The 24,673-nt window shown below is 41.8% G+C and overlaps 1 protein-coding gene across 1 annotated transcript in view; it reads right to left on the minus strand.

Moving 5' to 3' along the window:
* Positions 1-24,673, minus strand: part of mmd2a (monocyte to macrophage differentiation-associated 2a) — a 109,180-nt gene that overhangs the window by 62,899 nt on the left and 21,608 nt on the right. Inside the window, exon 2 of the mRNA XM_060840337.1 lies at positions 2,048-2,129. Within this exon, the coding sequence (XP_060696320.1) occupies positions 2,048-2,129 (82 nt within the window). The remainder of the gene's footprint in view (positions 1-2,047; positions 2,130-24,673) is intronic.

Raw genomic sequence — 24,673 nt, forward strand, 5'->3', positions numbered from 1 at the left:
CTTTTATCAGGAATGTGGGGGGGGGGGGGGTTAGAGATAAATAGGGCGGTGGGACGAGGAACAGTGTGTGACCTGGCGATAGATGGATGTAGGTGGGGCCACCAATTTATCACAATTATCCCCCACCTACATCCAGCTATCTTCATCCACCTACCTTCCCCCACCCCACCCCACCCCAAAACCCCTGATAATCTCTCAGCCCCCTTGCCACGGCCACATTCCTGATGAAGGGCTTATGCCCGAAACATCCACTCTCCTGCTCCTTGGATGTTGCCTGACCTGCTGTGCTTTGCCAGTGCCACACCTTTCAGCACTGACCAATAAAGGCAAGCATACCAAATGCCTTGTTCACTATGCTGTCTACCTGGGACCCCATTTCCAAGAAACTATGAACCCACACTCAAGGTCTCTTTGTTCAGCAACACTCCCCAGGACTGTAGTTAAATGTAAGAATGGCAAATTTCAAATGATCACAGTTGATATGATGGGAGGAATAGGTGTTGCTTGGTTGGCAGGTGGACTCTGGATGGCTGAGGCAATGCAATGCAGAAATTACTGCGAACCCCAGGCTCCCCAGATAAGTGTTAAAAATGACAAAGCTTACACATTTTTGTGGCAGTTACAGAGAATAGGTCCCTATGTATGAATATACGACACTTCCAGCACTGTTACATCAGCCACATTACAAATTGGTCATTCGCAGACTGAGAATTATTCAGCAAGTGCTACCCAATAATAAAATCACATCCAACAGGAAAGGTTCAGTTTAGGGTGTTGCAAATGCACACTGGTTAAGTCAGAATTCACTTGCCAACCAATCAGCACCTTTACTCTTCTTGTATAAATGCTGTGATTGTTTGAAAGTTGACTTTTGAGCATTTATCCTGAATGCAAGATAAAAAGTCAAGGCTACATCTCTTTGTTTTGAGCAACAGCCAACCATCCTGTGACACCTCTGCCTGAAGTTGCCAATTGCGACATGCTTTGCCTCTTGAGCCAACAACTAATAAAAATATCATGAATAATTATGATGTATTTCGGTACTGTAAGTATAACAATAAACAAGGTTTGGACTCACTTTGCATAACAAAGAATAGTGCAGATTTTTATTTTGTTAGGCTCAATTTGAACAGGGTACAGAGGTAGAAATACACTATATGGCAATCATCATCCTTTTCTTAATGAAAACCACTCTTGTTAATTCTTGCCCAGCCTAATCTGCATCAATGAATGCTGAATGTCGGCTCCCTATGGTGCCAGGATGAGAAATAGAAGAACATCTTAAAGATTACAAGCAGTATTAACAGCGGAGCCTATTGCTTTTCTTGTTGCTCCTATCAGTGTCCCTAACTGTGAATGGATGTGTTGTTATTCTTGTTAAAAAGCAACTACACACAGCAACCCTGTAATTGTGAAGGTTATTTGACAAAAAAAAATTCTGGGATTCACCTATTTTGCCATTTATTTCTAGACTTCACCGTCAAAAATGTTAAATTATTGAATCAAGCATACAAAGAAAAAAATTGCATTATACATATTCCTTTTCACAACCTCAACGCATCATAAATACTTACAGCCAATTTCCTTGTAGTCACTGCAGTAATGTAGTAAATGCAGCAACCAATGTGTCATAAAAGATAATGAAATAATGACTGAATAATTTGTTCTGTAGTGATGCTGGCCAACAGGATACCAAAGAAATTCCTCTCCTCTTCATACTGGAGCAGCATGGGATCCTTTGCATCCACTTGGGAGAGAAGTTTAAGTGTTTCATCTGAAAATCAGCACCTCTGCCATTGCTGGCACCAAGAACATTGGCTGAGGTTATGGATTAAAATGTCTAAATTGGGTTCTAACCCACAAATGCTGGCCACACAGAGTAAGGTGTTCGCTAATGGAGCTGTCTATTCTTTCAGCACTGATTCTACCCTTCAGAATTGACTTACTGTCAGTTCACCATCACACAACTGAATCTCGCAACTAAAAATCCTTCTTCTTAAATCATTTATATCACATTCATTGATACAGCACCATTCAGGTAACTTACTGCATGGGTAGCACAGTTTGCCGCATGTTCATACTCAGTGGGTTCATATCTTCGATTGGCAGGCACTCTGTTATTCATAAATCTGTAAAGAGAAATAAGTCTTGTTCTGTGACATGTCTTCTCAGTAGATAGTGGCTTTTTCTGACCTTTATTAGTTTGCATTTTTGCCATTTCCCACCTGCTTCCATTTATGTCCTCCTTTTAACTACAGGACTGTTTCCCTTCAAAATGACAGAGATGGACTCATCCATTAACCGAGCAGCAAGTGGGAGAGTCAGACTGGACTCAAGCCATTACGATGCAGCCAGACCTAAGTTTTTCCAACAACTTGCTGTTTGCTTCATAAATGACCTATTCTCCTGTTTGGTGTGACGTAGGGATAGCAGAAGTAGGCCATTCAGTTTTCCAAACCCTTCAGTAAGATCATTGCAAATCTCTTCACTGCACCTTTGCCCTCTATCTCCATTGCCCTTGATTCCCTGTGTACATTAAAATGGTTAAGGTCAGCCTTAATGATAATCAATATCGGAACATACATAGAGCATTGTGGGAAGGGAATTCTAAATACTCACAACGTTTGGAGTGAAGGAACTGCTCTTCACCTCAATCTGCAAAGCCTATTCCTTACTGAAACGGTGGATTCCAGTTCTAGATTCCCCTTCCAGTGGATACATCTTGCATGAGTTTCATTGAGCACCTTCTTTCTTCAAACTTCTAGTGAATGTAGCCCTAATCTTTTCAATCTTTATAATTCTCCCAGTTAAGTACTGTCATCAGTTTTCTGAACCTCTGTGGCACTCCGTCTGAGGCAAAGATATTCTTCCTTGTGAGGAGATGAAAATTGCCCACAATACCCAAGGTGTATGGTCTCACCAAAATCCTATATGGTTGCAATAAAACTTTTTCTCTCCTGTACTCCAGTCTCTTTTTCGAAAAATCTAAAATGGCTTGCTGACGCAGGTTAACTTTCTGTGATTTGCATGCAAAAGGACCCAGGTACCTTAAATTTATTTTATATTCATTCATAGGATGTGGGCATTTCCGGCTGAGTCAGTATTTATTGCACCTTCCCAGCTGCCCTTCAGAAACAGGTTAGCTGCTTTCTTGAATTGCTGCGTGTGTGCCCCATATGCCATTAGGGAGGGAGTTCCAGGATTTTGACCCAGTGACACTGAAGGAACATTTCCAAGTCAGGATGGTGAGTGACTTGGAAGGGAAGTGGCAGGTGTTCCCATCTGTCTGCTCCTTTGTCTTTGTAGACAGAAATGGTTGTGGGTTTGGAAGGTGCTGTGTACGGAACATGGGTGAGTTTCGACACTATATATTGTAGATAGTATACGCCTTTCTTACTGAGTGTTGTTGGAAGGAGAGAATATTTGCGGATGTGGTGCTAATCAAACCAGCTGCTTTATTGGAGTTGCACCCATCAGGCTTGGCTTGTGCCCTAGAGAGAGTGGACGGGCTTTAGGGAGTCAAGAGATATGTTGCTTGCTACAGGATTCTTAGGATCTGATCTGCTCTTGTAACCACAGAATATATATGACTAGTCCAGATTAGTTTCTGGTCAATGATAACTCCCAGGATATTGATAGTGGGGGATTCAGTAATGGTAATGCAAGGGGTGGTGGTTAGAGCTCTTTTGTTGGAGATGGTCATTTCCTAAACCTGTATTGCACAAATTCCATTTGCCATTTCTAGCCTAAGCCACGTTCATCAGCGAACATCTTACACTGGAGGGAAGGTCACTGATGAAGGATCTGAAAATGGTTGGGCCTAGGTCACTCCCCTGAGGAACTCCTGGAGCTGAGATGATTGACCTCCAATGACTACAACCAAGTACCTACGTGCCAATTATGACTTCGATCAGGGGAGAGATTTTCCCTGGATTCCCACTGACACCAGTTTTGCTAATTTTCTGAGTTCTTCACTATTTTATAAATATTCTGTTTTCTATTTTTCCTACTGAAGTCAATAAATTTTGCATTTCTGCACATAATATTCCATTTGCTATGTTTGCGCCCACTCATTCAACCTGTCTACATTTATTTATGGTCTCTTCACCGCATCACGGCTTACTCTCCTAACGAACATAGTATTATTTAGCATTTTGGGTACATTATACCTTCATCTTGTTACAGCTGAGGCCCAATAACTGATCTTGTGGCACTCCACTAGCTACAACCTAGCACCTACAAAATAGCCAGTTAATTCTGCTCTCTGTTTTCTGTCCATTTATTAATGCTTAATCTGTACTAATATATTAGTCCAGCCCACAAGCCATAATTTTGCATGATACCCTTTTGTGACACTGGAGGGATATAGGTAACTTCACACACCTAGACCTCACAATCGCTAGCAGTCTGCCCCTTGATGCTAAAATCAGCACGCACATTGCCAAAGCTGCAGTTGTAATGTATACAATGGGTAAGAGAGTATGGAATAGCAGGAAACTGACTGAGAACTCCGTTCTGCAGGTCTATCATGCCTGCATGCCTAGTGCACTCCTCTGCATCATAAAACCTGGAGAATATTTCTAGGCAAGATTCTTGCTTCTTTTGGCAGGCCAGAGTCACCAAATCAGAGGTCCTGGAGTGACCTAATTCCATCTGTAATTACTCACTATCAAGCCATCACTGGGGGCTCGACCATATACATCACATGAATGACAGCCATATATCCAAAGAACCTTTGTGTGATGAATTGGGTCACAACCTCCTGAGCATCTAATCCTCTGTCACAAGGACACCTGGAAATGCAATATGAGGTTAGTGGATATTGACACTGACAATTTCTATATTAACAGTCCCTGATGGCTGCGATCTCTGGAGGCTGACTTTTTGAAAGGTCATTGGAAGACGTCAGCGAAAATGAAAAGCTCGACTGACCAAGAAGAGGTAACAGAGACCACCTGCCCCCAATTATGCACTTTCCCAACCCATTATCTTCCTCTGCAGTACATACAACACAGACTGTCATATCCGAAAGGCTCCTGAGACAAACCAGACAATGCTTACCACAGATTGACCATCACAGCTCAAACCTTCCCTGGAAAGTTGCCACCTTTCTACTTGCTGCCTTATCGAATGCTTTTTGAAAATTCCCCCGTGTCTACTCCACTATTTACAACATCAAAAAACCTCTAACGCATCTATGAAATGTGATTTCCTCTTCAAAAATCTATACTGATTCTGCCTAATCATACTGCATGATTCTAAGTATCCTCTTATAATAGCTCCTAGCACTTTCCTTGCACCTAATTGCCAAGCTAACTAACCTATTGTTCTCTATGTCATCTTTCCTTTTAGTGGTAGAATTTTGTTCACTACCTTCTAATCAACACAGAATGTTCTAGAACCTAGGGAATTCTGCAAAGTTAAAACTAATGTTTTCACTATTCTGTCACTACCACTTTCAGAAACCTAGGAAGTAGGTTACCAAGACTAGGGGATTTATCTACTTTTCATCCATTAATTTCCTCACTAATACTTTGTTTTTGAAGTTCCTTGTTTTTGCTAGATTGTTGGTTCACCTAATATTTGGAGAATGGTTTTTACGATGAAGACCGATACATTGAGTTGAATCTTATGCATTTTTTGGCTAAGCAAGAGTCATGTCAAGTTTGGTGGAGTGATTGTCACTGCAAAGCTCAGAGGCTTTTCTCATTGTATCTTAACAAGGGATGCTGGTGAATTCCACGGTACCCAGTGATAGGTCATTCTGGGAACAGTGGGTAGTAAGAATGAGCAGAGCGCAGACCTGATAGTCACTGCCAGGGCTGAAATGGCAATTAATGTGGTTGCACAGCCTCAGAGGAATGCACCTCTCAGCTGTCTAGAGAAATGCCCAGCACTGTAGGACGATCGTCAGTGCCCTGTTCCCTAAGTGCCACCAGCTTCAATCTCTCACACACTCTATCTCTGCTACTGGACTCACCTTCTACCAAGGCTCATGCCCTATTACTCTCTACTACTGCAACACCTTCCTCACCTGCCCTCACCAATCCCATCTCCCAACACCACTGATCCTGCATGCCTTCTGCACTGCCTTAGAACACCCACTAGGACACCTCCCCACTTGTGCTGATGGTATGAGCTGTACCACCCACTTTGATCTTCTGTAATAGCTGTCTCTTCCTCATTCCATAAGGCCACAATTGAGGAGACTCAGTGTGCTGCTGTAATTTGGCTCCACATCCTGTCATAAAGTTAGTCCCTTTTTCTTACTAAAAACTATTCCTTGGCTCAAGAAGACTTTGTACTTGATTTGTTTCAGAGGGGCAAGAAACCGGGCCGGGCTCTGATCAGTCTGGTTTGGTACAGAGACGAAAAGGATTTTGAGAGGCCTTTTATTTACATGCAAACAGATGAGTTTTCAGGCCAAAGCGATCATGTTTTAGAAGTGACCTGTATAATGAAAGGGGAGTGGTCAGCTCTCTAGCTGAGCAGTTTTAGTTCAGTCTTGAGCTGGTGAGAAGTTCAATAGGGAGCTGTGTGGAAACATTCTGTATCTTTCTCTGCCCTTCAACTTTAACCTGTGAACATGTGTTCCATTTATCCTGGTTTTTAATGGGAATTGGCTTCTTGGGACTGTTGTGTATGTTTGGAAAAGCATAATTAAGTTTAGTTGGATAGGCTGAGTTCTGTAGGGGTTCTCAATTCTGTTCTTTATGTTTCATTTTGTGAATAAATTTTTGTCTGCTTTAAAATCTAGTAATCAACCTGGCTTTCATACTCGGGTAATTTTCACTGTACACTAATCAAAACAAATTGCAAAGTTATGATCTGGGACTGCCTGCTGAAGAATGTTTTGAGTGGCCTGGCCTAGTCCACAACAGATTGGGGGTTCATCCGGGATTTTAAACAATGAGGGGTAGGTGCTAGTGTCTTTATTTCGGGTGTTGGTTTGGCTTTGTAGACAAAGCTTGGGATAGTAATGGCTCTTTCAGTCACCAAAAGTTTTCTGGAAGTGGATGCGGTGACTTTGCAAGTTTTGCAAAAAGTGAATAAGACCAAGCCGCAACAATTAGCAGAGAAGCTGGAACTAGAACTGCCTGCTTCCTTGAGGCAAGGAGAGATAATTACAGCAGTAGGTCAGCATTTAAACATGCCGGAGAAACCATCAGAATCTATAGAGATAGCAAGAATTCAATTGCAAATGAAGCAGCTGAGTTAGAGGCAGAGATAAGGAAAGGGCAGCAGAAATGAAACAGTTTGAGTTATGATTAGAAGCAGAAGAGAGGGAAAAAGAGAGAGCTTTTGAAGTTCAAAAACTGACACTGAAAAAGGAAAGTCAGCTTAAAAAGCTGGAGATAAAGGCTGAGAGTAAGCTTAGTAAGAGAGGGAGGATAAGCAAGCCCCTGGTAGTCAGAAACGTAGCGAGAAACTGCTAAAGTATGTTCAAGCATTCCTAAACTTGATGAGAAGGATGTGGAAGAATTGTTCACCTCATTTGAAAAGGTGGATAAACAAATGCAGTGGCCAGTGGCAATGTGGGTTTTGTTGATCCAAACGAAACTTGTTGGTAGGGCTAAGTGAGGTATTTGCATCCCTATCAGAGGAGGTATCCAGGGTGTATTGAGGAGGTGAAAAAAGCCTTTTTAAGTGCGAATGAACTTGTACAGAAGCCTATAGATAATGTTTCAGGAATCCGGTCAAACCTATACTGAGTTTGAAAGGATCAAACAGAGTAATTTCAATAGATGGATAAAAGCTTTAAGAATCGAGCAAATTTATGATGCCCTTAGAGTGGTAATTATTTTAGAGGAAGTCAAAAATTCACTGCTTGAAATAGTGCGAACCCATCAATTTCAGTCCATGAGGGATAGAAATCGGGGCAAAGAGAAATCCTCACATGGAAGGGGAAAAGTAGATCTCAGTGAAGATCAGAAGGATGGCTTACTACAGGGTAAAAAAGAAACCCTTGAGGGGAATAAAGAAATTAAAAAGCTCTGGTGTTTTCATTGTAATAAAGTGAGCCAAACAAAATCATTGTGTTGGTAGACTAGGAGAAAGCCAGATGTAGGAAAACGAGACAAGCCTGGAAGGTTGTTGGCCTAGTAACAAAAAACAGAAGGGAAGTTAGACAACTGCCTCAGAGTGTACAAGATGATCAGAGGTTGATTAAGGAGGAAGTGCCAGATCTGCTTAAAAAATATATATGCAAGGGTAAAGTTTATTCACATAGGCCAGGAATAGTAGGTAAGGAGGTTACAATATTAAGGGACACAGGATCCTCTCAGTCTGTAATGCTGAAGGATGAGGAGATATGCACTCCTGAGGAACTATTGCCAGAAAAGGTACTGGTCACAGGAATTCATGGTGAGACAAAAAGTGCTCAATTATGTAAAGTGTGGCAGAGAGGAGTGAAGAATTTGTGGTAGGAGTATTGGACAAATTCTCAGCTCCAGGAATACAATTTGTCCTTGCAGATGATATAGCTGTTTCACCAGTAGGCGTGCTGCCTACTCTAGTTGAAAAGCCAGTGGAGACGCAGGCAACTGAAGATATGGAGAATGTTTATCCAGGTATTTTCCCAGATTGTGTGATCACAAGATTACAGAGGCAAAAGCTGAAGCAGGAGACATCAAAAGGCACAAATAAGGAAGCTGACTTAGAGTTATCCGAAACTTTCTTTGATCAGGTAAGTGGAACAGAGAAGGAGCAAATAGGTAAACATACCAATATCTTTAGCTCTACTAACCTGAATTACAGCAGAAAGATGAGGAGTTAAAACAGTCATATCAAAAGGCACTTACTGAGAAAGAAAATGAATGCATTCCTGTGTGTCATTACTTAACAAATGATGTCTTAGTGAGGAAATGGACGCATTAAGCAGATGAGAAATGGGCAGACATTCATCAAATCATTTTTTGCCAGTAGGGTATAGGAAGCAGATGCTGTGAGGGACACATGAGCTGCACTTGGAGGTCATTTACGGGGTGAGGAAAACACAGGGTAAAATACAAAGACATTTTTACTAGCCTGGACTACATAAAGATGTTGTTGAATTTTGCTAGATGTGTCATACATGTCAGCTGATCAGAAAACCACAAGCAGGAATAAAACCTGCACCCTTATTACCTATTCCAGCATTTGAGAAACCTTTCACAACAGTCTTGATTGAGTAGGTCCCCTACCTCAAACAAAAAGTGGGAATAAGTATTTATTAACAATAATGGATGTATCAATTAGATTTCCAGAGGCAATCCCCTTATGCAACATCATGGCTGAAAGGGTTGTAGAAGAATTACTTAATTCTGTCTCTTAGATACAGACTACCAATAGAGATCCAGTCAGATCAAGGATCAAGCTTCACATCCAAATTTTTCAAGGAGGTTATGGATAACTTGGGAATAAAGCAATTCAAATCTACTGCCTACCATCCGGAATTGCAGGGAGCGCTAGAGAGATGCCATCAAACCATGTTGATGGGCTTATGGTCAGGATTATCCAGATGATTGGGATAAGGAAATTCCATTTGTACTTTTCGCGATCAGAGATGCAACAAATAAATTGACCAAATTCAGTCCATTTGAATTAATTTTGGGGCATGAATTAAGAGGACCATTAAAATTGATTAAGGAGAAATTAGTAAGTCAGAATTCAGAGACCAGAATTTTAGAGAATGATTAAATAGAGCTGGAGAGTTGGCAAGACAGCATTTTAAAGTATCACAGCATACAAGGAAACAGGGAGTGGATAAGAAATCACAAGTTTGCAATTGGGGATAAGGTATTGGTGTCACTTCCAGTGGCAGGTGAGCCTTTAAAAACAAGGTTTAGTGGACCTTATCAAATTGAGAAGTAATTGAGTGAGGTGAACTACTTGATAAGGACTCCAGTCAGGAAGAAATCTCACAGAGTGTGTCATGCGAATATACTCGAGGTATTTTGACAGGGGAGGAAAGCAAGAGTGGAAGGTGTTAATGATTACAGCACAGAAGGAAGAACCAAGTTCAGAGGAATCTGAATTAGACATTCCTTAAATTAAATTGGCCCATGAGGAAGTTGTCAAAAATTGGAATTAATTATTGAGTTACCTTCCACAAGAAAATCAAAATAACCTGAAAGAGTTATTACTATCACATGGGGAGGTATGCGGAAATAAACTGGGAAGTACTAACCTAATTGTGCATGATGTAGCTATAGGAGATGCTGTTCCAATTAAACAACATCCTTATAGACATAACCCTCTAAGGTTGGCACAGGTTCAGAAGAAGAAAGAGCGCATGCTCCAAGATGGCATAATTGAAGTGAGTTACAGTGACTAGAGCTCACCTATAGTCATGGTGCCAAAGCCAGATGGCACCCAACAGTTATGTGTGGACTATCATAAACTCAACGGCGTTACAAAGACTGATGCATATCCAATTCCACAGTTGGGGGACTGTGTTGAAAAAGTGGGGCAAACCTTACATTTCTAAGTTGGACTTGCTCAGAGGTTCCTGGCAAGTACCTCTGTCAGAGAAAGCAAAAGCAATTTTGGCTTTCGTAATGCCAAATGGACTATATCAGGTCAAAGTCATGTCATTTGGTATGAAAAATGCTCCAGCCACATTTCAGAGACTGACTAATAAGGTCATTGCTGGATTACCCAACTGTGTGGTGTATATTAACGACCTGGTGAATTTTAGTCACTTATGGAAGAAACATTTACAGCATTTATCAGACCTGCTTGGTCGACTTTGGAAAGCAGGCTTGGTAATAATCCCAGCTAAAAGTGAATTTGCCAAAACCCAAGTCCCCTTCCTGGGCCATGTTATTGGACATGGACAAATGGCCCCAGGATACAAACACGAAAGTAATTGGGGAATTTCCCACACCGTCGACAAAAAAGCAATACTACGGTTTCCTAGGGTTGAGTGGATTTTACCGAACGTTTGTGCCAAACCTTAGTGTGGCTGCTCCACTCACCAAACTGTTAAAAAAGGGCAAGAAGTTTCAGTGGACAGTGGACTGTCAAAAGGCATTTGATAGCCGTAAAACTGTATTATCCATTGTCCCAGTATTAGCCACAGTGGATTACACAAAGCCTTTCAAAGTGGCTATCAGTGCCAGTGATGTGGATGTCAGTGCGGTGCTCCTACAGGAGGATGACAAGGGAATAGAAAGACCCATCAGGTATTTTTCCAGGAAGTGGAATGTTCATCAAGAGAAATATTCAATGGTGGAGAAAGAGACTATAATCTTGGTATCGGCATTACAACATTTCAGTGTTTATATTACCAGCAATGCATCTGAGACAATTGTATACACTGATCGCAGTCCATTGACATTTGTGGAAAGATTTAAAGGTCAAAAATGCTAGACTGTTTAGATGGAGCTTGTTGTTGTAGCCGTTCAATTTGACAATTGTGCATGTGGCAGGTTGCGAAAACGCGACTGCCGATGTATTATCAAGACACGAATGAGATACATGGGCATACGGTGGCGGGTGTTCCACGGCCTGAATTTGCCCGTGGTTGTGCATGTTTGCATGTTTATAGTTAATATAATGTATATGGGTGTTTAGACTAGTAACCGGGTTTTGAAGGGTTAAAAATGAAGCCATCTTTTGGAATTGATGGTTCATTGTTTTAAAGGAGGGAGGTGTCACGAAGCTAGTCCCATTTTATCCTAAAAACTGTTCCTTGGCTCAAGGAGACTCTGTCCCTGTTTTTTACAGAGGGGCAATATACCGGGCCGGGTTCCAATCAGTCTGGTTTGGTACAGAGATGAAAAGTATTCTGAAAGGCCTTTTGTTTATATATAAACAGATGAAACTTCATGCCATGGTTTAGAAGTGATCTGTATAATGAAAGGGAAGCAGCCAGCTCTCTAACTGAGCTGAACAGTTTTAGTTGAGTCTTATACAGGTGAGAGGTTCAACAGGGAGCTGTGTGGCACATCTCTCTCTCACTTTCTGCCCTTCAACTTCAACCTGTCAGCATGTGTACCATTGATACTAGTTTTTAAAGGGAGTTTGCTTATTGAGACTGATGTGTATATTCGGAAAAGCATAATTAATTCTAGTTGGATAGGTTGAGTTCTGTAGGGGTTCTCGATTCTGTTCTTTGTGCTTCATTGTGTAATTTTGTGAATACATTTTTTTAAAATTTATTCTGTTTTAAAATCTAGTAATCAGCCTAGCTATCTTACTCAGGTAATTTTCACTGTACACTTACCAAAACAAATTGCAAAGTTATGGTCTGGGGCTGCCTGCTTAAGAATGTTTTGAGTGGTCTGGCTTAGTCCATAACAACCCCATATAAGGAGGGGATACTGAGGTCACCCCCAAGTGGCAAGTCAAACCCACCAAGAGCCCATTCCTGCTTCCATGGTGCGTCATCCCGACTGCAAGTTTGGAAAGATTGCAACCCTTGGCGAGATGGGCTGTTAATAAGGCATTTAACAAACAATAATGACCATCATTTGTGAACTTGCCACTTCAAAGTGAGAAACTCACCACACCACTTGAGAAAAGTATATAACTGCAAGGACCTCAAATATCTCACCATCTTGCCACAGCCAAATTCGCTCATTGCTTGATAAGATTCAGGCAAAGTATTTCTTTATTCTCTCTGTAATTTTCTTATTTCTCATTGTAATTTCTTTTGTCTTTGCCTCGAATGGACTCACATTTGTTAATCACTTCCTTTCTATATATCTATTGATGCTTTTACAATCTGTTTGGTTTGCTGTCACAGAACACAGAACAGGAAACACAGTACAGGCCCTTTGGCACTCGGTGTTGTGCTAGCCTTCTATCCTACTCTCAGATCAGACTAACCTATATACCCTTCATTGTACTGACTTCCATGGCCTATCTAAGTGTCCTTAATGTGTCTGACTCTACTGGCAGTGCATTCCACATACCCACCACCCTCTGTGGAAAGAACCTACCTCTGACATCTCCCCTAAACCTTCCTCCAATCACCTTAAAATTATGCCCTGGGAAAAGGTCTCTGGCTATCCACTCTGCCTGTGCCTCTCAACATTTTGTATATCTCTATCAAAATAACTCTCATCGTTCTTCTTTCCAATTGGAAAAGCCCTAGCTCTTCAACCTTTCTTGTAAGACATGTCCTCCAGTCCAGGCAGCATCCTGGTATATCTCCTCTGCACCCTCTCTAAAGCTTCCACATCTTTCCTGTAATGAGGCAACCAAAACTGAACACAATATTCCAAGTGTGGTCTAACCAGGACTCTATAGAGCTGCAGCATAACCTCACAGCTCTTAAACTCAATTCCTCTGCTAATGAAGACCAACAATACTATCGACCTGGTAGCAACCTTGAGGGATCTATGGATATGGACCCAAAGACCCTCTGTTCCTTCACATTGCCAAGAATCCTACCTTTAACCCTGTTTTCTGCATTCAAATTCCCTTTACACATTTCTCTGTTGTCTTTTGTTCAGTAATGCTGAAACTGTCTGCAGATTCAATGTTAATGGAGCTGGCTTATGTGTTAGTGTGACACACAAATGTCCATTAGGGAAGGAACTCTGCCATCCTTATTCAGTCTGGCCTACATGTGACTCCAGACTTACAGTGATGTGATTGACACTGAACTGGTCTCTGGGGTGGCCTAGCAGTCACTGTTCAATTAGAGATGGGCAACAAATGTTGGCTAGACCAATGATGAAATAGCATTACAAAATATGAGAGCACAAGCTGGCCTCCATTGTTATTGACCATTAATGTTTCAGTAGCAAGGTGCAGAACTGAGATTCTCAAACTGAGGACCTGTTTGTCCCAGTTCTGGTGGTTCAGGTCCCTTTTGTTTTTTTATTGCAGTTGAAACATTCTCCTATGTTAAAGGTTCCATATGATATATTGTCTCAGCAAAGTGTTGCAGAACTGTAGGATTTCCTCAGGTCCTTTGAACAAACTTCCGCGCTATTGCACTGACTTACTGCTGAAGTGTTCTAATTAACAATGTGGAGATATTTCAGAGATGTTCGCTTACAATGCGAGGAAGAAATAAAGAAAAGACTCAGAACCACAAAACATCCCGAAAAACTCTTTCAGCTAATTAAAGTGTGGTCACTTTTGGAATCTCAGAATCACTGCAGCCAATTTGCTTACAGAAAGCTCCCACAAATTGCACTGAGATAATGACCAGTTTTTTAAAAATGATGTTAGGTGAAAGCAAAATATAGTCCAGGATACAAGCAAGAACTCCCCCTGCTCCTCTTCGAAAAAGGTACCATGGGATCAGATAGGTGGATGGGTTACTGGTTTAACATCTCACTTGAGAGATGGAAGATCAGGCATTAACATGGCTCTCCTACTGAATTCTCTTCAAGTTATTCTTTCCTCCTCCACAGGGGACACAAATGAGGTTTCTGTATACCTCTGGTTGAAGCAAACGCAATCACAAGGAATTTCCATATTGTTGCCTTCTTTCACCATATTAAAGCTCTTAACTTTGGCAAAGACAGGGCCTACCCAGCTCTATCACTCCCAAAAGGAACAGGCAAGGATCCTAACCCAATCACACTTTACTAAGTTTAATGAAAGAGTCCCAAAAGCAAAGATGCAAAGCATTCAGGTTAAGTCCTTTCACAAGTTATTTGAAGCAGACAAACCAAGAGCTTTTCTGGATTAGGACCAAATGAAATGAAATACTCTAGATGGTAAATCCAGTGAGGCTTATTCAATGCTTCCCATGGGAAAGAAATCCTTTTCACTCAATTATCATGAGATATAGTTGCTTGAGCTGAAGGTAGTGACACTGACATTATTCTATGTATCAAGTCACCTCTCAGTTTATATTATTGGTCTGATAAGTCAATAGTCAGACTGCCTAATGGCTATGGGTCACCATAAAGTGAGGCTGATCTTTGATAAATTTACAAAGTCATGACTTTGAATATCCTGAGCATTCCATTCTCTAGGTTTTAAGTTTTATATCTGGAGGGCAGAACATTGGTTGTGATGCCATTCAGAAGTGTCCTTTCCTCATGCAGAATTATTTTTGTATTATTCCTGGGATTTGCAATGTTTGAAAAGAGTTGTAGCTCAGGTTGAGGTTCAGGTTGTAAGTTTGCTTGCTGAGCTGGTAGGTTTGTTCTCAGACATGCTAGGTAACATCATCAGTAAGCCTCCGGTGAAGCACTGGTGTTCTGACCCACTTTCTATTTATGTGTTTTGTTCTCCTAAGGTGGGTGATATCACTTCTGGATCTTTCTCTCAGAGGTCAGTAAATGGGGTCCAAATCGATGTGTTTATTGATGGAATTCCAATTTGAATGCCAGGTCTCTAGGAATTCCCGTGCATGTCTCTGTTTAGCCTGTCCTTGGATGGATGTGTTGTCCCAGTCGTGATGGTGTCCTTCTTTGCCTGTATGTAAGGGTACTAGTGATAGTGGGTCATGTCTTTTGGTGGCTAGTTGGTGTTTGTGTATCCTGGTGGCTTGTTTTCTGCCTGTCTGTCCGATGTAGTGTTTGTTTCAGTCCTTGCATGGTATTTTGTAAATTATATTTATTTTGCTGGTTGTAGTAAAAGGATCCTTTAGATTCATCAGCCACTGCTTAAGTGTGCTGATAGGTTTGTGGGCTACCACGATGCCAAGGGGTCAGAGTGGTCTGGTAGTCATCTCCGAGATGTCTTTGATGTATGATAGTGTGTCTAGAGTTTCTGAATGTGGGGTGTTGACTTGTTTGGGTTTGTTGTTTAAGAATCAGCAGATTGTGTTTATTGGGTACCCTTTTATTTGAATATGCTGTATAGGTATTTTCCTTCTGCTGCTCGTAGTTCCTGAGTGCTGCAGTGTGTTGTGGCCCTTTAAATAATGTCCTGATGCAAATCCATTTGTGGGTGTTGGGATGATTGCTTTTGTAGTTAAGTATCTGGTCTGTGTGTGTTGCTTTCATATAGATGCTGGTCTGCAGTTCTCCATTAGCTGTTCGTTCCACTGTGCCATCTAGGAAGGGAGTCTGTTGTTGTTCTGCTCCTCTGTTTTGTAATTTATGCCAGTAAGGATATTGTTGGTGATGTAGTAGGTTTCCTCCAATTTGTTCTATTATGTAATGACAAAGGTGTTATCCATGTAGTGTATGTGCATTTTGGACAGCAGTGCCCTGTCTCTTAGGGCATGCTGCTTGGAAAGTGACCACCTCCAGCCTCCATCCATGGAGGTTGGCATCGGACATGTACCAGCCTCACCACGCACCCATGGCACATCTCCCGACTCATTTAGAACAGGTCTGCACTCCGGTGCTGCTCCTTGGAGCACACTGTCACCTTTCATTGGTATGTTGCTGCCAGGCCACTGTACATGCACAGTCTGGCATTCAACTCGTGGTACACCAAGCAGATCCAAAATATTGCAAGGCAGCCTTTCAGTCTGTGCTGAGCGAGCTCAATTCAACTGAGGCATTGGTGATAGAGCTGCAGTTGGTTTCAGTATCCACAGTTTGGAGTGTGTACATGTGTGTATTGGGGTGTTGCAATCATGGGCGAGTAGGGTTTTTGGTGAGGTAATGTTGGATTTGATTGAGACCCTCCATCGTCAAGGTACACTCATGCTGATGGGTTGAGGGGTATCAATGAGTTGAACTTTTGTTTAGCACAAACAGCAACTTCAAGGAAGTGGAAAATATAAATAAATCATCACCATTTTTTAAGATCTTCCTTCATTCATAGACAGCCTGTCTCTAACTGACCTTGAATAGGTGTTGGTGCCTTCTTGAACTGATGGACTCTGCACAACAAACTTCCCCAGTGCTATTTGATTATAAGTTCCAGGATTTTGACCTGGCAGTAGTGGAGGAACAGCAATATACTTCTAAGTTAGGATGGTGCGGGGCTTGAAGGAACTTGTAGGGTGGTGGTGTTCCCTTGCTCCTGTTACCCTTAACTTCCAAGCGGCAACGGTCATGAGATTTGGAGATGCTATTATTAAAGCCTTGGAAAATTGTAGATGATGCACCGTGCTGCTGTGCAGTGCCTGTGACAGTGGGAGTGAGAGCTTATGGTGGATGGGGAGTCAATCAAGTGGACTGCTTTGTTTAATCCTTACTTTCTAATTCAGTGGACAAGATGGTCCTTCCCTCTTTGTTTCAGTTGCATACTTGTGTCCAGAAGTGCCAACATTGTTGGCACATGTATAGTAGCTGTTTACTCTCGTATGCACATCAACATAGACAAAAAGCGATGGCGCATCCTTCTCCATAGCGGGGTAAGTGAGCCAATATTAGGACAAGAATTTAACTTATCCAGCAATTACTTGAAATCTGGTATTGGGATATTAGATAAATGTTTGAGAATTATGGAGGGGAAAACTCCACCAGATTTAAGAAAAATGCTGCTGTTTACCATTATGTGACAGACAGAGGGTAGGTAACATTTCAAATGGATCAGTGGTCTTTTTTTGTCCTTGACTGTTGTTCTGTTGTTTTAGTTACAATCATAGAGTCATAGAGATGTACAGCAGGGAAATAGATGCATTGATCCAGTTCGTTCATGCCGAACAGAGAACCTCAATTAATCTAGTCCCATTTGCCAGCATTTGGCCCATATCCCTCCCAACCCTTTCTATTCATGTACCCATCCAGATGCCTTTGAAATGTTGTAATTGTACCAGCCTCCACCATTTTCTCTGGCAGCTCATTCCATATACGCTCCTCCCTCTGCATGAAAAAGATGCTCCTTAGGTCCCTTTTAAATCGTCCCCCTCTCACCTTAAATCTATGCCCTCTAGTTTTGGATTCCCCTATTCTGGGGAAAAGATCTTGGGCTGTTCACCTTATCTACATCCCCCATGATTTTAGAAACTCCTCAGTGTCCCACACTCCAGTGAAAACAGCCCCAGCTAGTTCAGCCTCTCACTGTAGCACAAACCTTCCAAACCCTCCAACATCCTTTAAATCTTTTCTGAAGCATTTCAACTTTCACAACATCTTTCCTACAGCTGGGAGACCAGATTGAACTCAGCATTCCAAAAGTGGCCGAATCAATGGTCTTAGACAGCCGTAACATGACCTCCCAATTCCTATACTCAACTCACTGACCAATAAACGCAAGCATACCAAATGCTTTCTTCATTACGCTGTCGATCTGGGACTCCACTTTCGAGGAACTATGAACCTGCACTCCAAGGTCTGTTCGTACAGTAACACTCCATAGGACCTTACCATTAAGTGTATAAGCCCTGCCCTGATTTGTTTGCCAAAATGCAGCACCTCACATTTATCTAAGGTAAACGCCATCTGCCACACCTCGGCCCATCGGCCCATTTGATCAAGATGCCATTGTACTCTGAGGTACCTTCTTTGCTGTCTGCTGCACTACCAATTTTGGTATCATCTGCAAACTTACTAGCCACATCTATGTTCACATCTACATTATTAATATGAGTCACAAAAAGAGGTGGACCCGGCATCGATCCTTGTGGCACATCGCTGGTCACAGGCCTCTAGTCTAAAAAGCAACCATCCACCACCACCCTTTGTCTTCTACCTTCAAGCCAGTTCTGTATCCAAATTGCTAGTTCTTCCTGTATTTCATGTGATCTAACCTTGCTGACCAGCCTACCATGCAGAGCTATGTGAAATGCCTTACTGAAGTCAACATAGACCATGTCCACCACTTCGCCTTCATCAATCCTCTTTGTCACTTACTCAAAAACCCCAATGAAGTTAGTGAGACATGATTTCCCATGCACAAAACCATGTCGACTAACCTTAATCAATCCTTACCTTTACAAATACATGTAAATCCTGACTCTCAGGATTCCATCCAATGACTTACCCGCCACTGATGTCAGGCTCACTGGTCTATACTACCCTGGCTTTTCCTTACCACCTTTCTTAAATAGTGGCACCATGTTAGCCAACCTCCAGTCTACTAATACCTCACCTGTGACTATCGATGACACAAATATCTCAGCAAGAGGCCCAGCAATCACTTCCCTCTCTTCCCACAGAGTTCTTGGGTACACCTGATCAGATCCCAGGGATTTTTCTATCTTTAAGTGTTTTAAGACATCCAGCACCTATTCATCTGTAATATGTCTCACAGTTAATTAATTCAGATACAGAATCGAAACTATTTCTTCATCTCAAAGGCTCAAAATATAACAACATCACTATTAATACAAAGGGCTACACAAGAACACACACATAGAAACCAACAATTCAAATTCTGGCTGAATGTTGAAACAGATCACTAAATACGTTTGATAAAGTATTTCTCCATGGCAGCTGCAGTAGCCTGACAGCACAACTTTGGCCATCTACACTGAAGCATTTTGAACTTTTCCATACAAACTTGAGTACCTGATTTGAAAGAAAAGTTAGGCTTGGCAAAAGAATAAATTTTCTTAAAGATAAAGGAATGAACCCCAGAACTATGACCTTGTGTGAAATCAGTTTGCAAATTGGATTTTGCTTACTACCCATGGGAGAGAATATAGTGAACAAGACAGATTGGAATCCTTAGTCAGTTACAAGACTGGAATGTATAAATAGTTGACTGTAAAGTAATAAGAGACAAAGTCTGAAAACTGTCACAAAATTGCTGTTGTGCTTGTAGCTGATCTGAAGAAACCTGAAGAAGCTGACCTGAAACTGAGGGACAACAGCATATTCTGTTGTGCAAACATTTTTACAAGAATCAAATACAACTTTGCAGCATTTGGGAGATGCTTTCCTAGCTCCTCCACATTAAAGAATAAATACTTCCCTGATTCTTGAGTTATGTCCACCATTTCTTTCTGGTACAGACTATATTTCTGAAAGAGAAGTTGGGGTTTGGAAGTAATCAGGGCTGGATTTTCCTGCAGGGGATGAGAGATGGGTTCGATTCTGGGTCATGAACTATCGTCTCTTGTAAAACTGGAGCAAACAGCCATTTTTGCCTGAGTCAGGACCTTCATTCGTAAAAGAATAACTCCTTCCCACCTTTCTCATACCCAATATCTGAGCATACATTGCTGTACATCTTACATCTTGTCAAGGCAATCCTTGGGTGCAGAACATTGCTACTATCTCTTCCAATGTATTTAGTGACCAGATAAAATAGACCTCTGTTTCCAGCTCCTCATTTTCCATTCAGTCTGAGAAAAGATCCAGAAAGGATATTGGTGCATCTTATAAATGGGACTTATATTGCCTTGCTTGACACACGGTATATGAGACTATTTGCTGTACAAAGCAGTACATCAATTCACAGCCCTCCAGCTTTACCGGCCATTAATTTTTATGAGCAGAAAATTGGATTGAGTGCACTAATCTCCACACCTAATTGTCCAATACATCTTCCCATTTAGCAAGGCCCTTGGGCAACGACTACAAACTCTTAAGATTTATCCCTTAGCGATAGAATATTGCAGTCATTTCCCAAATACCCTCTCATTAAGTCAATTAGTGTGCTGTTGATTTGGTTAAAAGATAACAACAGACAAAAAGCTTGACAATAACAGGAAAAGATGTGCTGTTGTGTAAAGCATCAAATTACTCCAGTGTATGGCTCAAATCAAATAGAAAGTAGACTCAATTTCTGCTGCAAGAAATCTTGAGAAAAAAAATCATATAGACATTTTAAAAAATGTTTCTTTCACTATCTTCACAAATTTGTATTTATTAGACTTAATAATTTGGCTGGGGATTAAAAGCCGTTTCACTGGGAAGGGCAGTTAGAAGTGAGAAATCATATGATAAAGTCTCCAGTAATACATCTCACCAGAGTTGGCAACACTAAAGGCATTACTGCAACGGTGAGTTCACACCTGCTGTTACATGGAATAATGTTGGCACAATGTACATATCAGAGGCTATTCTGAAACTCTGCACTCCAAGGAATTAAGAGCTACCACAGCATACATATATGTGTCCAAACAGAAGCTAATTTTCCTTCAGGGACCTCCCTGCCATCTGTGTTCAATTTGCTCATGTACTAAAAACCATGCTCAGAGAAAATCATTAACTCCTTGGTCTCTACAGCAACCCCTTAGAAGGGTGAAGTTTAGCTCTCAGCAGAGGGCATATTCCAAAGAAGCCCAAGTTGTGGATGGTCATTATTCTGCACCAAATTTCTAACCTCAGCTCACTGCAACTTCTGACCACCCATTAGGAGCACAGGAGTACTCTGACCTCCAAATGATTCTCTTCCTGTCCACACTCTACTCTTAATCATCCATCTGGTCAGTGACAGTGTTGCCATGAGTAACCAATATTTACTATCCCAGTCATTCTGAGAGCTGTCTTGTGTCGCATTTCATGACAAGGAGCCATTGGCTTTCTGATGGAACTGGCAACCTTCACAGTTGCCAAGTTTGATTGTGGCTCCTGTTCCTAACTATTAGCAGGCATGAGCAAACATGAATTTGAAGTTTTAGTCAAGGCATCAGAGCATAATGAACCAGAGTTACATTAAATCAACTTTTTAAAAAATTCAATGTTAGCATATGGGCATTAGTGACAATGTTGGCATTCACTGCCTATTCCCAGAGGGGGTGGTGCTGGGTTTTCTTCTGATGCCACTATGCCCACACAGCTGTTAGGCAGAGTCTTCAGGACCTTGACATGGGCACGATGATGGAATGACAACATGTCTCCAGCTCAGGATGGTTTGAGATTTAGGGAGCTAGGATGATGGCTATCCCATACACTCCACGCTTTTCTAGATGGTGGGAAATTGCAGGTTCGAGAGGTGGTACAAAATACTTTTGGCACATTGCTACAAAGCATCCGGTATGTGGTACACTCTGATGAAATGGTGGGGATCAATTGGATGTTTAAGCTGGTGGGTGGAGTGCAAACTAAGTGGACCCGTTTGTCCTAGATGGTGTTGAATATCTTGAGTGTTGCTGGAGAAATGCTGGTTGACTGGGTATTCCCTTGTCAGTTACATTTGGATGGTAAGGAATAGGAATAAGGCCATTAATCCATTATCTGACAGGAGAGCTCACAGCTGTAGAATTAAGAAAATGCAGTAACAAAAAAAAAAGACCTTTCATTCCGTCCCCTCTGTGTTTCCTTGTATAATTCTGGTTGGAAAGAACAATAAACTTCAGACAACATTACATGGAGCATGAGGCCAACCTTTGTCTGTTAGGCATCTCAATAAAATGGCTACTTTAGTGGTTCTCAGGCCATCCCCACCAACTAAAACTCTGAGATTTCTGCCAAATAACCCAATGGCTTCATTTAGGAAAATCTACCTTGTTTGAAACCAAATTAATAATGGCTAGTGTGTCTGTCATCCCACGTTAAGTTCGGAATGACTTCAAAAAGAGTCAAATGTGGAAATCAAATGTCCCAGAAAAGTCCTACTGCTCAATAAAAAGTCCATGAGCCTACGTCACTGCCTCCCTGCATTTTGATCCCCAAAGATTATTTCAGAGACTTCTGCAAAGCTTATACTTTTGATAATTACCCTCAATTTTAACAGGAAAGGTGTTCATGACAAAGTAGGTGGCTCCGAATATGTTCAGACAAAAGCAACGAGGGACTATTAAGAAAAGACCGCAGTGATTAAACAGAGAAAAGCACGTTTTGTACAAAAGCAGCAGTGCTGTTGTGTACAATAACAATGGTGAATTAGATTTTCTTTTAAGAACCTGGATTTTGGTAGATGATGATAAACATTACAAGTTTGCAACTCAGTTTGACGTGACCATGCTACGGTCACTTGTTCATGGTCAAGATTAAAGTGGTGTTGGATAAGCACAGTAGGTCAGGCAGCATCCGAGGAGCAGGAAAATCGACATTTTGAGTAAAAGCTCTTCACCAGGAATGAGGCAGGGAGCCTCCAGGGTGAAGAGATAAATGGCGGGGCTGGGGAGAAGGTAGCTAAGAGTGCACTAGGTGGATAGAGGTGGGGATGAAGGTGATAGGTCGGAGAGGAGGGTGGAGTGGATAGGTGAGAAGGAAGATTGGCAGATAGGACAGGTCATGAGGATGGTGTAGAGCTGGCAGGTTGGAACTGGGGGGAGGAGAAATTAGTCAATGACCTGGGGGTTGCAGTGAGAGAGAGAGAGACTCACTGAAATCCCTGTGGAGAGAGGAGGAGAACTTCTTCAAGATTCGCAGTAAAATTGAAATCTACTAGGCGAAAGTGAGGACTGCAGATGCTGGAGATCAGAGTCAAGATTAGAGTGGTGCTGGAAAAGCACTGCAGGTCAGGCAGCATCCGAGGAGCAGGAAAATCAAATGGTGTCAATACCAGTGCAGTGGGTGGGATTGCTTCTACACGGGGTGGCTATTACAACATGAGGCTGTGAGGTCAAACAAAACAACTGCAAAGAGGTCTCTTTTTTTTCCCAAATAGGAACTTCACAGTTGAACTCAACAAGAGAAAGTCTAACTGAACCCCACAATTAATGGTATTAGCGGTGTTGGACCACTGACAACTCGGGCATCACCCACTGACCAGAAATGTCACTGAATCAGCCACATGATTGTTACATGAGCAGGTCAGAAGGCTGGGAATTCTGTAGCAAGTAGTTCATGTCCTTATTTTCTCCAATGCCTGTCCACAATCTCCAAGGCACAAGCTTGTGGTCTGATGGAATGCTGTCCATTTGCTTAAAAACACTTGAAAAGATCAAAGCTATCGAAAGCAAAGCAGTCCCCATGATTGGTACCCCATCTCCAATCTGAAACATTAATCTCGTCCAAAGCTGGCCCACCATGATTGTAGTATCAACAAGATACAGGGAAGCAAGTTGCCAAAGCTTCTTTGACAAAAGAAGATCAATTTATTAATTTTGTGGTTTCCCACTTCCCAACACCTACAAGCTCAGTAGCAGAGACCCATTAAAAACGGCCCAACAGGTTTTAAGGAACATGTGACACGAGACTTTCCAAGGTATACTGAGGAAATTCCAAAGCACAGAGCACTGATCCCTGCACACAGAAGAAAATCCCGTCCACTCTTGTGTTTCGGTGGGAGCTGGATGAGGAGGCTGTGGGCTGCCAGAGGATAGGCACAGGACAATGCTGTCTGCTCCCACTGCTTTTAGAGAGGATTTGCAGAACCGTCAGGAATAATGAACACAACAACTAGAAAAAAAAATGGAAGACAGCCAAAACTAATGAATCGCGAAAGAACAGGCAAGGGACCCTGTGGGTGGTGGAGGCGAGGCGAACGATGAGGTAAATGGAGCAAGGCTGTAAAGAAAATTAATATAATTATTGCATCTTCCCCCTAACACGTTAAAAATATGCTGTGGTTAAATGATCCCAGTGCCTCTTATGGAAGCCAGTTGGAGTCAGATCATAGCCCCAGCCAGCAGTTAAGTGAATCGACACCACAATTTCAGGCTGCTATCCTTCTGCCAATCTACATTCTAATCACATAGCTGTTTGTCTATCTGTTTCGCACAAAGGCTGTACCGCAGTTACTCACTAGCCTCTCAATCTGCTCTATTGTTGCTGAGCAACCACTGGAAAGGCCATGCCTCAGTTTCATTTCAAGTTTTTATTCTAGTGCTGCAAATTCTGAATTGCTGTTATTGTTGCTATAGCAACCAATCCAAGGTGTTCTTTTTTTCCCACAAGCCCCCTTTTGTGCGGCGTGCCTTTGTCTGGATCTGAAATACAACAAAAAATTCCAGTTAAATCTACAATTGAATTCAAACTGCATTGAATCCTCTATTTACATAAGTGATGGTGTACCTGAATTTTGAATGCTAAAATCA

The sequence above is a fragment of the Hemiscyllium ocellatum genome, chromosome 20 (assembly GCF_020745735.1).
Source record: "Hemiscyllium ocellatum isolate sHemOce1 chromosome 20, sHemOce1.pat.X.cur, whole genome shotgun sequence".
NCBI classification, from domain to species: domain Eukaryota; kingdom Metazoa; phylum Chordata; class Chondrichthyes; order Orectolobiformes; family Hemiscylliidae; genus Hemiscyllium; species Hemiscyllium ocellatum.